This window comes from Electrona antarctica (assembly GCF_951216825.1).
Source record: "Electrona antarctica genome assembly, chromosome: 1".
NCBI classification, from domain to species: domain Eukaryota; kingdom Metazoa; phylum Chordata; class Actinopteri; order Myctophiformes; family Myctophidae; genus Electrona; species Electrona antarctica.
The window spans coordinates 18171892-18185711 of NC_136806.1; the positions used below are offsets into that span (position 1 = coordinate 18171892).

General features: G+C 42.6%; 1 protein-coding gene across 1 annotated transcript in view; it reads right to left on the minus strand.

The window, feature by feature from the left end:
• Positions 1-12625, minus strand: part of rxfp1 (relaxin family peptide receptor 1) — a gene marked incomplete at both ends in the record, with an annotated part of 79583 nt that extends 66958 nt beyond the window's left edge. The window contains 2 exons of the mRNA XM_079495172.1: positions 12120-12260; positions 12604-12625. Coding sequence (XP_079351298.1) covers positions 12120-12260; positions 12604-12625 — 163 coding nt within the window. The remainder of the gene's footprint in view (positions 1-12119; positions 12261-12603) is intronic.
• Positions 12626-13820: the final 1195 nt, after the last annotated feature.

Here is a 13820-nt window from a genome sequence, read left to right on the forward strand (position 1 = left end):
TTAAAGGGAACTTGATAATGCCAAGGCCTCCAATTTAACAACGAGACAGCCATTTATCCCCCTGAAGATAACATTCTCAACATGTATCAGTGTCTGCCACACCGCTAATGACAAGCTTCCTGTGTGCTGCAGCTGCTTTGCTCTGAATCTCATGAAAAGATTCTACAGATACTTCTAGTACTGTCAATAGGATCCGTCTTAACTCATTTAAATACTATTCAGTCCTGTTTCACTTCAAAGACTTCATATCAAACAGCCGGCTGCTCTTTCTGATCGAACACACGTTACAGTTCAAATGCATCTTTCACAAACCATCAAACAACCCTCCGCACTTCACATCTCCCTGTGCCCTGCAGGGAGATGAGTTTGACTTTGTGCCAAGAAATGAGTGCTCACCTCAACTCCCTGTCTTTGAAGGCAAAAAGACAAGCCAAACATCTTAAACTTAAAAATAGAAAGAGGCTGGGACGGCCATAGCTGATGGTTAGTGAGCCCGCTTGGGAACTTGGGAAGCCAGAAGCCCTGGTTGTCGCAGGGTCGATTCCAGGCCAACAATGTGTCGATGAGTGTCCCTGAACACTAACACCTAATTGCTCCCAGAGCACCGTATTTATAGGATGGGCAAATGCAGAGGACAAATTTAACGAAACGGTATGTGACACCCCAAGGAGTGGGGAGATCCCATGGTAATTCCGACGGAGCATTAGTCCGACATGCAGGAACAACGGTCGGACTAGAGCTCGAACATGCGCTGCTCCCGTGCTTGTGGTTATGGTTTGAAGTAGGTTGTCGGTCTAATGACTGTCGGACCAATAATAGTGTCGGAACTAAAGCCTGTACCCGGAGTGGGGACCCGGGACTGTTCTGAAAATCGGTGGATGGGTGATTATACATTAAAATGGTCAATTAGAATGTGACTATTAGCATACTTCCTAGACATACAAAAAAAATTGACTTTTTAAGTAGAACAATTATAAGTAGAATTGTTTTGCCCTAAACACTTTTGACTACAAAACCCGAGTTGCTCGAGTTAATTAATTGTAGAACACTTCCCCTGCGATTCGCGAGTTGCCCAAGTTATGTTTTCATTGTTTAATCCACGTTTTTAATCAGTTTAAAAGTCCACCGGACAGAATGGGATATGAGACGCGTTTTGACGACGTCATCGCAAAAAGGTCCGTCGTTCCGCAAAAGGGTCCGTCGCAAAAGGGTTATGGGAAATTGAGTCCCTATTGTTTACCATGGGGAAGATGCCTAGCAGCGCGTGGCTTCCTCGTCCGGTCTGTTGTTATGATCGCTCGCCACTTTGGAATACTTTTCAACTCTACGATAAGCGATTACACCGTTTTAAAGTGGAAGCAACTCAGCGGTCGGTGCAGTGGCTGTTCAATGGTAACTTTAAACATAGGCAGGGAAGCCTGAAAGACGGTCCTAAATGGTCGGCACCGATCCTGTTAAAATAGGCCAGAGATGCCACTGTAACATAACTTAATGTTTAAAAAAAAGCTACATTTACAAATTCACTAAGTAGTTGGGTCGTTTACGGCAGTTCCGTGACCGCGGAGAGCAAAGGTCCGTTTCTCAGTGGATTTATCATCTATGAAGGTTAGAAAACAAATTGAGCCCCCATGAAAATCGCAAAAATGCGGGGAAAATTCATGAGAGCCCCAAATCCATAAGTCCACCATCAACAACCTGTTAAGGCACAATAAGGCAAAATTACCTAAAATTAATTCTGCTTTCAGTATCATGTGACGTGTCAAACTAGGGGGTTTTCATGATTCTGAATCCATTCCAAGCATTAGTTTAGAAAAAAAAACATTCCTTGGGCTAAAAACGGCCATAGCCACTTGCCCAAATGTGCTCAAATGTGCTGACCTCATCACATTTCATCGCATTTGTGATGACGGCTATGGCTGTTTTTAGCCCAAGAGTGTTTTTTGTGCAAAACTAATGCATAGTTTTGTCGCGCTGCGACGCGTTGTGAGCTTGTAGATCATCTATTTTCAGCAAGTCATTACGACAGCGTCAAGGCCCGCCAACTCCCTCAGGGGTCCCTGAGGGAGTTCCAGGGGGTCCCCAGCTAAATAATAGTTAGAAACCAAATGGGCCCTTATGGGTCTGTAACTCTGAGAGTGTACAAATGGAACCAAATGGACCCGACACTCTCAGAGTTAAATTAACATTGATTTTACAATATAAATTGGGGTCCCCAGAGATAGACTTGGTGCGTCTTGGAAAGTCTGGTGACACAAGGTTAGGTGCGTCTTCTCTTGAATCTAGGGAGGCATTCTAGCGTGCACACACGTGCACCGTTCCGTTCTTGCTTGTTCGCGTCACATTTTTTCCCGTACCACACCGTGGTAATGCGTTCTACGAGGATGACACCACTGATCAGCCCTCAAAAGGCTTTTGACACAGTGAACCACTCCATACTGGTTAACAAGCTTAAAGCAATTGGTTTCGATAGCACATCAGTGAGCTGGATGCAATCCTACCTGGAGGGGAGAGAACAGATGGTGAATGGAACACTGTCCCCCCCCTCCCAGTGAGCTGTGGCGTTCCACAAGGAAGCATACTCTTTACTGTTCCTAATATATGTTAACGACATGACTTCAGCTTGTGACTGCAACTTGTTCCTGTTCGCAGATGACTTGGCACTGCTAGTCTCGGACAGGAACAAACTGCAGGTTGAAAAGGCCCTCAGCTCTGAACTCGGTAGAATCTGCACCTGGCTCGCTGATAACAAACTATCTTTACACCTGGGAAAAACTGAATCCATTCTCTTTGGATCTAATAGTAATCTCAGCAAGGCAAATGGCTTCTTGGTTAGAGTGAGTGACAATGTTATCATACGTAAAGATGAAATTACCTACCTAGGTTCCATCCTAGAGGCTAATCTTTCCGGTGATAAAATGGCCACCAACGTCATCGAAAAAGTCAACCAAAGGGCCTGGGGAGGGGTCTTTCAATCTACCCGATTAATCTATTGACTGGAGGGGTTTCTACAGTAGATGGCCTTGGCTTAAACCCATCCCATTATCTGCATTCACTTTCACTCATCATACCGTTTATTCATACTGTTTAAGGTACCTGCGGCAGAATGCACATCAACTAGTCCACAAGCCAGAAATAATAGAACTGTATATGAAAGGATTTGCAGATTAGATTCCTGCATTACCGGAGGAAGTGGACAAAGACAGGGACGTGGGAGGACGTTGGAAATTAGAAGGTATGGCAGTTAGGGAGATGAATTGTTTCATAAAGCGTAAAGTGGTGTTGGGGGTGGGGTGCTCGCCCACATCACTCCGTAAATATAAACTCTGTGCAGGCTGGTAAACTGGGGCTTTAGAAAGCATCAATGCTGCGATTAGACACGGTAAATCAACCACCTTCTACTCGAGCAGAGAACTCCGTAAGCCATCATCATACAAAACATTTTTACTCATAATGTGGCATTAAGACAAACACATTATACAGCCCATCCTCCAAACTATTACTACTCAATGCGGTGCTCCCTAGACGCTTTTTTCTTTCTTTCTTTTTTCCCATAAATGAATGCCCTATTTGCCCTATGATGATGATGTCACGCGCATAACCTCTATTCTGGATAAGCAGCTGCAGATGATCACGCCAACAGAGCCTATTTGTGAATGGCTGCATGCGCACCTGGAGCCCATTAAGTATAATTTATGCTTCGTCCCGCGATGGTGTCGCGCAAGCAGACCTCTACGCTCACAATCGCATCTGTGATGCGATGTGAGCTTGTATATCAGCTGTTCTCTCAATTCTCTGTGCGCAATACTGTTGCGCTTTGAAGTATAAATGTCTCCTAGGGTGCACTTCACTAGCCAACACACAAGAGGTTGAATGAACTGAAACCAGCGCTCCCCAAAACAACAGGTTTGGAGATCTGTTGGGAATTGATTACATGAAACAGTCACCCGTGCGCCCAGTCCCAATGTTTGTAAACAAATAATTGGTCTGTATGATGCTTGCTATATGCTATATGATTGATTACATGGATCATTGGATTGGACTGTTATAAAGTAGGCCTATTCAATTTAAAAAAAAGTTCTCAAACTTCTCAGTGAGTCATGCAAATGGACGTGAAAACAAACTGTAAACATCCTCAAATACCAATAGGCCTACAATAAAATATAAAGCTGTACTTCTTTTTATACCCCAAATGTATATGCATGTATACATATATTATTGTTGGTAGACAAATGGTATATATTTATGTATGCTCCTTTTAAAAGACAAACAAAAAAGAAACATTTAATAATACAAATAAATTGTTGTAGGCTTAATCATCAATGAACAACGCATCGTGATCTGCACGCATGCATCTGCGGGCCTAATTAATTAAGTAATTCCCTAATTACACTCGTAGCGGTAACAGTAAATATATGCAATGGTGTAACGTTTCATTAGGCCTGAGCACTGCTTCAGTGTAATCTCAAAGATTATTCTTTGCACAAATGTAGCGTCTCGGGCTACACAGCCACCAGAAGACTCACAAAATAGGAGAAAATTGGTCATCATCGGACACGATGGACAACCACAAGCAAGCAAGCAATGCACAATATATGTAGAGCGCTTAGGATAAAGCATAGCATAAATGGTAATGCACCCAGATTTCAGACTGTGACGTACAGTAAGTTTTATTTGCAATGCAAAACAAGGGTGAAGGTTAAGGGGACACGATGCCATTCAGCAAGTAATGAGGATGTTGCTCTGCCTGAAATGTGATGAATTCATTATCCCCTCCCCTGCTGTCATACTGTGAGCACACATGCTGTAGCATGTGTGCATGTATGGACATTTAAAAGGAATTACAGCGTGACTGTCAAAAAGGACATTTCATACATTCATGGTGTTTATAAATCATTGTGTTAAAGGTGTTTTGTTTGTGTGGTTTCATTTATAGTTTTTCAGCGTGGATTTTGCGGACACAGAGCAGGGCTGCACAAGGCAATCGAGTTTAGATCGGCATAGACTCGCCCTTGAGGGCTTTATAAACCACTTCCACTCAAGGCTGCTTGGTTTCAGACAAACTTCACCCTTTTTACAAAAAAATATATGTTAATGACGTTTAGAAGATTTAGAACACTTTCCTGGGGGTCTTTATGTGTGTAATATGTGGTTTTAGATATTTTTAGATTTTAGCAGTGAGCCCAGTGTCTCTGATGTCATGGACACTAGGCTCACTTACTTCCTGGACTACATGTTGTCGCAGTAATACAGTTCTCCCCCTATCCACAAGGAGGAGCAGTGCACCAACGCATTATGGGAATTGTATTGTTGTTGAGCTATGAATGCAAACTCTGTGTCTAAATCATGTTATTTGACAATTAGAAACATGTTGCTTATCTTTATGACTGGGTGTGGTTGGACCTCTGTTTTGCATATTTCAAAAATGGAAACTATCTGACAATTTGTTTCACTTATTTTGTGTTTTTTGAGCAGTAGAAAGTGGAAATCTTTAATCATATTCCATCATCATAGGAGGCCTTTGCTATGTTTCACCAGTTTCAATTGAAACGGGCCTCCACCCTCAGGGGGCCTCCGAGTGCCGACTGACCATCAGGTGTCAGTCAACCCCCCAAGAGTAATGGCTGCGCGCGATATTGAACAGTCAAACTATTGTATCAATACACCTGTATCAACAGAATAATTATGTCATAGGTATATATGGAGGCCTCATATTTGGTCTTGAAACGAACCTCCAGATTCCTAAGGCCGCCCCTGTCCATCATATTCGATGGCTTTTGGAGAGAAATGACTCCAGACTCTCAGAGGGCAGGTGTGTGAGTGTGTGTCTGTATTCAGCTGTGATGCACTGTCAAATAGGCCTACATCTGGCTTTGTTCAAGCTGTTAAACTAGGCTATATTTAGTTGGTTGTGTGAAACACTTTGTGATCTATAAATAAAGCACTTTTAAACTGAAGATGATGGCCAATGTTGCCAGTGCAGAATGCAGAGCAATGCTTAGCATGAATTGAATACTATCATACTAGTCAAAAGTGTATTTTTTTTGTTCTGTTTTTAACAATCTTATCTATAAATGCACGGTATCTGTGTGTACATGTAATCCACGTTACATGTACAGACAGAGAACCGTTCGCCCAACCGACTCGCCATTGCATACTGGCGTGTGCTCCCCCCACATTTGACTCTAACAAGAAATAGACCTACATTTTATTTCAAAAGGAAACTCAAGGCAGCAATGCCAATAATCAGAAAGGAAATTATATTAAATTAGGTTCTTATTATATTTTCTGACTGACAAATCTGTTTTTCTATTTTTCTTTTAATTTTACTGTTATAAATTTTGATTTTTAGGTGTGTGTGTTTGTTCAGAAACATGGATCATGCTGTACTGCATTTTATGATTTGTATTGTGGTGTCATTTTTGACTGGACCCCAGGAAGAATAGTCTCCACTAGGGTGTAGACTAATAGGGATCCTTAATAAACTAAACTAAACCACCACAGGGAGTGCAGGCCTTGAGTCGGTCGGACCCACGGTTGTCCAGAACCGCCACAAAGGGCCTCTGCCCAGGCTCTGGACATTAACGTTCCTAGTTCTACCATTACAACACACGCACACACAAGCACGTTCTGTGTCAGTGCGTTCTGGGTTCATGCTGTAGAAGTGCACATTTGTACACATTTCTCTCTCCTGACATCCGTGTCAACGTGTGTCCCTTACAAATGTGTCCCTCCACTTCTTTCAGTGGTGGTAGCATCGTATCCACAATAAAATGATGTGGAAGCTCACACACACACACACACACACACACACACACACACACACACACACACACACACACACACACACACACACACACACACACACACACACACACACACACACACACACACACACACACACACACACACACACACACACACACACACACACACACACACACACCATTCCTCATGGAGATGACTGGCTTAGTCATTCATTGCTTAAATTAACTGTTGCTTAACTCGAGACGAGGTTTCTATAGTCGTTCTCGTCATCATGGTGTGTTTTCTGTGGTTTGTGAATGATCCCAGGATCAAGGAAGAAGATCCCCCCCATTTTTCAAAGGTTAGTGATAATGCCCTGCAGGGCCTTGAAACAGAGACATGAAAGAGACGGCATCAGATTCTGTCCATGCCGACGGGAACTCCAGAGATGATCGGATGGAGGGAGGAGAATGAATTTTGACCACATCCCGGCATGAATGAAAATTAAATTACTTTTCCCTTCAGATGTTGTGGATTTATTGACAGAAAATAAAAAGGGATTATTATAATCTTTTTAATTGTGTTAAATACAAATTCATCTTGTGCTTATTCCTAACACGTTGCCGGCATAACCCGCATTCCCCGCTATTTAATCAAATATTCTACGCTGCCTAGATTGTTTTATTACCTTTGCAGCATAGGCCGAAGTATTTGCGCTTTTGATCCATGAAAAACCGCTAGTAAACACTCACAGACACAGACAAAGAGCAAAGCGAGCCAAGATTGTCCCTACCCCCTCGTTCACTTGCATTGGGCTCAATTTCCCAGAAGCCCTATAAGCCCAGAGCATGGGTTGATTTCCGGTTTCGTTATCATAACGTGACGACCTCGTCACCAGGTCCGCGACAATGCCGCAGTTTCTTTTTAATTATTAAAATACGGCGAATTAAAACAAATAGCGGGTTTAGCATATTACGCGTGGTGGAACCCTGGATTAAAGGGATAGTTCAGATTCTTTGAACTTAAGTTGTATGAAATACTTGCCATTAATATAGTGGTTGCAACTGTATTAATTGATTGCCCGAGTCCCATGGTGGGAGTTCTGCTCTGGTTTTGGTCAATATTAAGTAGTTCCGGTCATTTTGTGGGGGGCACTGGGGCCACGCAGTAAAAGTAAATTAATCCACAAAACGAACGTAATTTGTATTGTTGACCTATTTCTAAAATATTAGCGTGACTTTCGTTCAACATTGACCCCTCTATCACATGGAACAATTTTTTGGGCGTAGTGATATGGACACAAAAAACATAGTTCTGTGTGATAGAGGGGTAAAAAAAGAACGGAAGTTGCACTAATATTTTAGAAATAGGTCAACAATACAAATGACGTTAGTTTTGTGGATTCATTTACTTTTACTGCGTGGCCCCCAGTGCCCCCCACAAAATGACCGGAACTACTTGATATCTCACCAAAACCAGAGCAACACTCCCACCACAGGACTCGGGCAATCAATTAATACAGTTGCAACCACTATATTAATGGCAAGTATTTCATACAACTTAAGTTCAAAAAATCTGAACTAACCCTTTAAACAATTAGCCGCCGTCAAAGTGTTAATGGTGCCCTTTTCAATTCAGATTGAAAACTCATAACTTACATTTATGATTAATAATTTCATAATTATTAATACCACCGATATAAAATCTACCAAGATAACCCACTACAACACGTACCAGTTAACTTTGTAGTCTCTCTTGGCTCCTTGGTCCTTAGTAGCCCAGTGAGAGTCTTTAGATTTTTGTCACTCTTTTTTTCACCGTCTTTTTCTGTTTCTCTGTCTGCTGTATGGTTCTGTTTGTCTGTCTGCTGTCTTGTAGGACTCTGTGCCCACACCAGGGGCGAGCCCAAGGAGCTCCACTACTTCAGAAGCAATCTGGGAAGGCACTGTTCCCTGTTTTCCTTTGAATCTAGCGCAGCTCCGAATGTAATCTTGAGAGATTAGTTCTGAAGCTGCATGCACGCGCGTGTCTGCCGCGACACCTAGATCAAATCCCTCTACCTGGCTGCTTTGCATAACATTACATGGGAGAAGTAGGCCTACATCAGACATACAGGTTGGTCGAGCACTTCTCTGCTCAGTACTGATGAGACCTGACCATATTATTTATACACAAAGATAGCGGAGCCTTATGTTACAGGGTGAGTCTATGAAAATGGCTTTTATATCAAACTAAAAGGAAAAAACAACAAATTAATACAACTAAATGAAAATATGACATTAAACAAAATGTCAACGGTTGAGAAATGACAGAGTTACCGTGTTGGGGGTCCCTCTACTGTACTGTACTGTCACTGTACTGTACACCCAAAATCATATATATATATATTATATTAATATGTGCGTTTGTGTGTGTGTTAGGTTGCGCACAAATGGTGAAAAACAACCATGTTGTTTTCGTGCTCAGACCCAGCCAGCCAGCCACCCACCCAGCTAGCCAGCCAGCCACCCACCCAGCCACACACATAGCTCCGTAGGGGAGTGGTTGCACCACTAAATAATACAACATATTATAATTAATTAATTAATTATTATTATTATTTTGTACATGTAATCCACGTTACATGTACACACAGAGAACCGTTCGCCCAACTGACTCGCCACACACGTTCCACACCACCACAGGGAGTGCAGTGCCCGGCCTTGAGTCGGTCGGACCCACGGTTGTCCAGAACCGCCACAAAAGGCCTCTGCCCAGGCTCTGGACATTAACGTTCCTAGTTCTACCATTACAACACACGCACACACAAGCACGTTCTGTGTCAGTGGGTTCTGGTGGTGGTAGCATCGTATCGTAATGATGTGGAAGCTCTCTCTCTCTCACACACACACACACACACACACACACACACACACACACACACACACACACACACACACACACACACACACACACACACACACACACACACACACACACACACACACACACACACACACACACACACACTGTCCTTTTGATTCCTCATGGAGATGACTGGCTTAGTCATCCATTGCTTAAATTAACTGTTGCTTAACTCGGGACGAGGTTTCTAGTCGTTCTCGTTATCATGATGTGTTTTCTGTGGTTTGTGAATGATCCCAGGATCAAGGAAGAAGACCCCCCCCATTTTTCAAAGGTTAGTGAAAATGCCCAGGGCACTTGAAACAGAGACATGAAAGAGACGGCATCAGATATTATTATTTGTATGTTCTTTGTTCACCTAAACGTCATCATTGATGTTCATTGCAATGCCATTGCAATGCCATTGGTCATGATATTTGCATATAAATACCCCCCACAGAGGCTGAAATTCACACAAATTAAAAATATCTGGACTTTGACCTTTGACCTTTAACCCTGATAAAAGTAAGTAAAATAACTGTAATATATGTTTTTTTATGATCATTAGAATGTCTAGAACATGTTTTATTCATTATTGTGAAAGATATTAATGTAAATTATTAATTTATTATTATTATTATAATAATCTTAAATGTGCATAAAATTTGCAAAAATAATATTTTTTTTACATAATTTCCCCTGATAAGTCCTAGTAGTACAAAAGTAGTAGTAAGGTTGAAATCTCTTTTTTGCAAGTAGAAATTAATCCAGGTTTTACAGGGTTAATATTGGGACAGGAAAAAGTATTTTGTCGAGAGGGTCAAAAGTCAGGAAGCGCCTATTTCATGTCCGGTGAGAGGAGGGACCTTGAGTTGTGGTCATTGGGCCTCATGCGCCAACCGTTCTTAAGAAGTTCTTAAGAGGAAATTTGTTCTTAGACCCACTTAGGAAGTTCTTAAGAAGGTTTTGGGATCCCTCAATCTTTTCTTAGCTGCGATTTGTTCGTAGGTAAGAACAGAATCTACGCACACTGTGGAGCACTCTTAGGGTGCCTTTTTCGTTCTTAAGTGCAATCTGAAAACATAAAGGGAAAACAGCGCCATCTGCATGATGCTCAAAGTTTGGTCTGAGGACCTCAAGGGGTCCTTGAGGAAGTTCCAGGCAGTCCACAGCAAAATATGGAATATTTTACCACTTTAATCCCATTTTATACTTTGAAAATAGCCAATATACAAGCTCACAAACGCGTCCCATTACTGCCCATTTTGAGCTTGTAGATCGGCTATTTTCAAAACATTTTGATAAATCTTCAAAACATTAGCCTAGCAGAAAATATTTTCATATGGGGGTCTGCAGAATGCATGTCAATTTGGGGGTCCTTGACATGAAAATGTTTGAGAACCACTGGTTTAGAGTTCACAACCCAACCCAAACAAACGCACCATACCCACCACATAACCCCCCCCCCCCCCCCAGTTGACTATTGTGAGATAAATAATAAAATACATTCATGAATATTGAAAATATTAAAATATTGAAATATTGAAAATGTGAAAATTTCTGTTCACTTCAGTACCTCCACAGTATTATTGATTTGTAATGTTTGGAGTCTGGTGTTCCACCATATTTAGACTTTAGTTTAGGTATTCTTGACTTCACTCAACTTTATTTCTATGTGTGAGGTCCTGTGAGCTGCAATCACACACAGGTGTGACTGCAGGCAAGGCCATGGAGTCATGCAAAACCACACCCACCTGGGTGAACACAGGTAGGAAAGTGAATTCCCAATGCCTTATATGGGATTGGTGGGGCGGTTCCCTATGGTAATTAGGATGCTAATTAGGATATGTGGGGCTCTACCTATGATAATTTGAATGAACTGGCACACCCCTTCAAGTTACGAGGATTTGGATTCATCATCATAAGAACATGCTTACGAACAATTCTGCCTACTTAAGAACGTTTCATGAATCTGACTGGACTTCTCTTAGGAATTCACTTAGGAAGAAATGTAAGAGGAAAAGTTAGGAACTTATTGGCGCATGAGGCCCATTGTGTGTAAATAATCAACTGCGATTCCATTTCTCGGGGCTGATTCAACTCTGCCTCAAATTGGTCCGGAGACTTTGTTGGAACAGGCAACAGTACATTTCTACAAGCAGCTTTGTAACGATTTCATCTCGTGTCGAATGCAACGTCAATCAGCTGCAGGGGTCAATGGGTCATACTACATTGACATTCCGTACTCCAAACAGACACAAGTGCCCACACTGGCCAGTCATTGGAGCGGTTAGGCACAGCTGAAAAATCCCCAGCACAGCACTGGCCCACACTAATTTGTGTGCCTGTACTTCCTACTTTATATACAGTATGCACTCCCTGTGCATATCAAATGCCCGCTATGTCTACGACATGGAACTACAAATTATTTTTATTATAATAGCATAGCACCTCCTGCAAATAATTTAGACTAAACAAAAGATCAGACTCACCACAATTCTCCTCGTCAGCCTGATTGCCACAGTCATCCACACCGTTGCAGTGTAGGAGTTGCGGGAGACACGTGGTTAGGTTCCCACAGGGAAAATATCCAAGCTGGCAAACGCCCTTCTCCTCTGAGATGTTGAACGAAGCTGAGGAGGAACACAAAACCAGGGCAAATTCATGAGCATGGATTATTTCAAAGTTTCTATTTGAAATTCCTGTCTGCACCAAGTGTGTGAGTGTACCTCGTTTTCATTTCTGACTATACTACTACTAATACTACTAACTACTAATGGAGTATTCAATCAAACACACTTATGTAATGGACATAGTGGAAAACGTTTCTGTTTTCATCAGCTCAGAGTTACAGCACACTAGTGCAAAACATAATACACATACTCTGTCTATAACATCACAATATTTACCATTGAGAGTGAATTGCCTAAACAAATGGACTTCAAATACATTATAAAGGAATATGGCTTCATCTACATGTAGGCTCATCGGCTGACATTATGGTAACAGACCCTGGACCGGAAACGACTACGAGTAACAAGAGAAGAGCACAAGAGAGTGCCACAGCAGTTGCCACAGCTGCAGCCACAACAGCGGGCCACAACAGCAGATATGCATATGTTCCTGTGGTTGGACGAAGGCTACATCCAGGGCCGGATTTACCCTCCCAAGGGCCCCCGGGCTAGACAAAATGTCAGGGCCCCCCTGGGCTGCGCGGTGCATTTCGGTCGGAAAATATTGGCGTATTTTGTTTTAATTTCGCTGTAATTTTGGGGTACCCAGCCCCCCCAAAAGAGAAAGGCAGACAGACAGACAGACAGACAGACAGACAGACACTATAGTTGGGCATGGCAGGCTGCCATGCACATGAGCGACATTGGCAGGGGGTTCCACAGCTACCCCACAACACAGTGTCACTGTCTGCAGTGCAGACAGCAGAGCAGAAGCTCTCAATGTTTTAACCACAATACTAAATATACAATAAGTAAACATAAATCTCACTTGAATTGGATTGCAATACTTTACAATTTGGAGGGGCCCCCCCAGTCGGGGGCTCCCGGGCTGCAGCCCACCCTAGCCCAATGGTAAGTCCGCCTCTGGCTACATCATAGTTGGGGTTGAGAATTCACCAGGGAAAGAGAGACAGAGGCCAAAGCAAAGCAAAAAAGCAAAGTTACTATATTTACCCAGGGTATCTGGGCTAAGCTCAAGAACTTGTTTCCAGCCAGGCCCTGCTCATAGAACATTTCATGGTAGTGGTTCAATGCCTTGCTCAAGGGCACTTCAGCGGTGGTAATTTTAACGTGTCGGACCGCTGATTCGAACTGGCGACCTTCCGGTATCAAGACCGCTCCGCAATCCGTTCGGCCACCGCATTGATTACTTTCTGCGAAAGGAATCAAATCAGTCAAATGAAGTACAGCAACTGGACGCAAACCATAGCTTGCAGTACATCAATACCACTGTCGTGGAGGAAGCAAACACAGAGTTGATGACAACAGCGGTAGAACCGACCCAACCTTCTAGACCTGCAGTCGAGAGGAGACTATAGCAGGGCATAAACTACATGTGAAGTGGCCCGGTTCTGTGGACAAGAAGCTGTGGGAAACAATCAATACTGACCTGACACTATCTCTCGAGCAACTTCGAGGGACAGTGGAAAATAATTTGGAGAGAATGGGGGACATCATCTA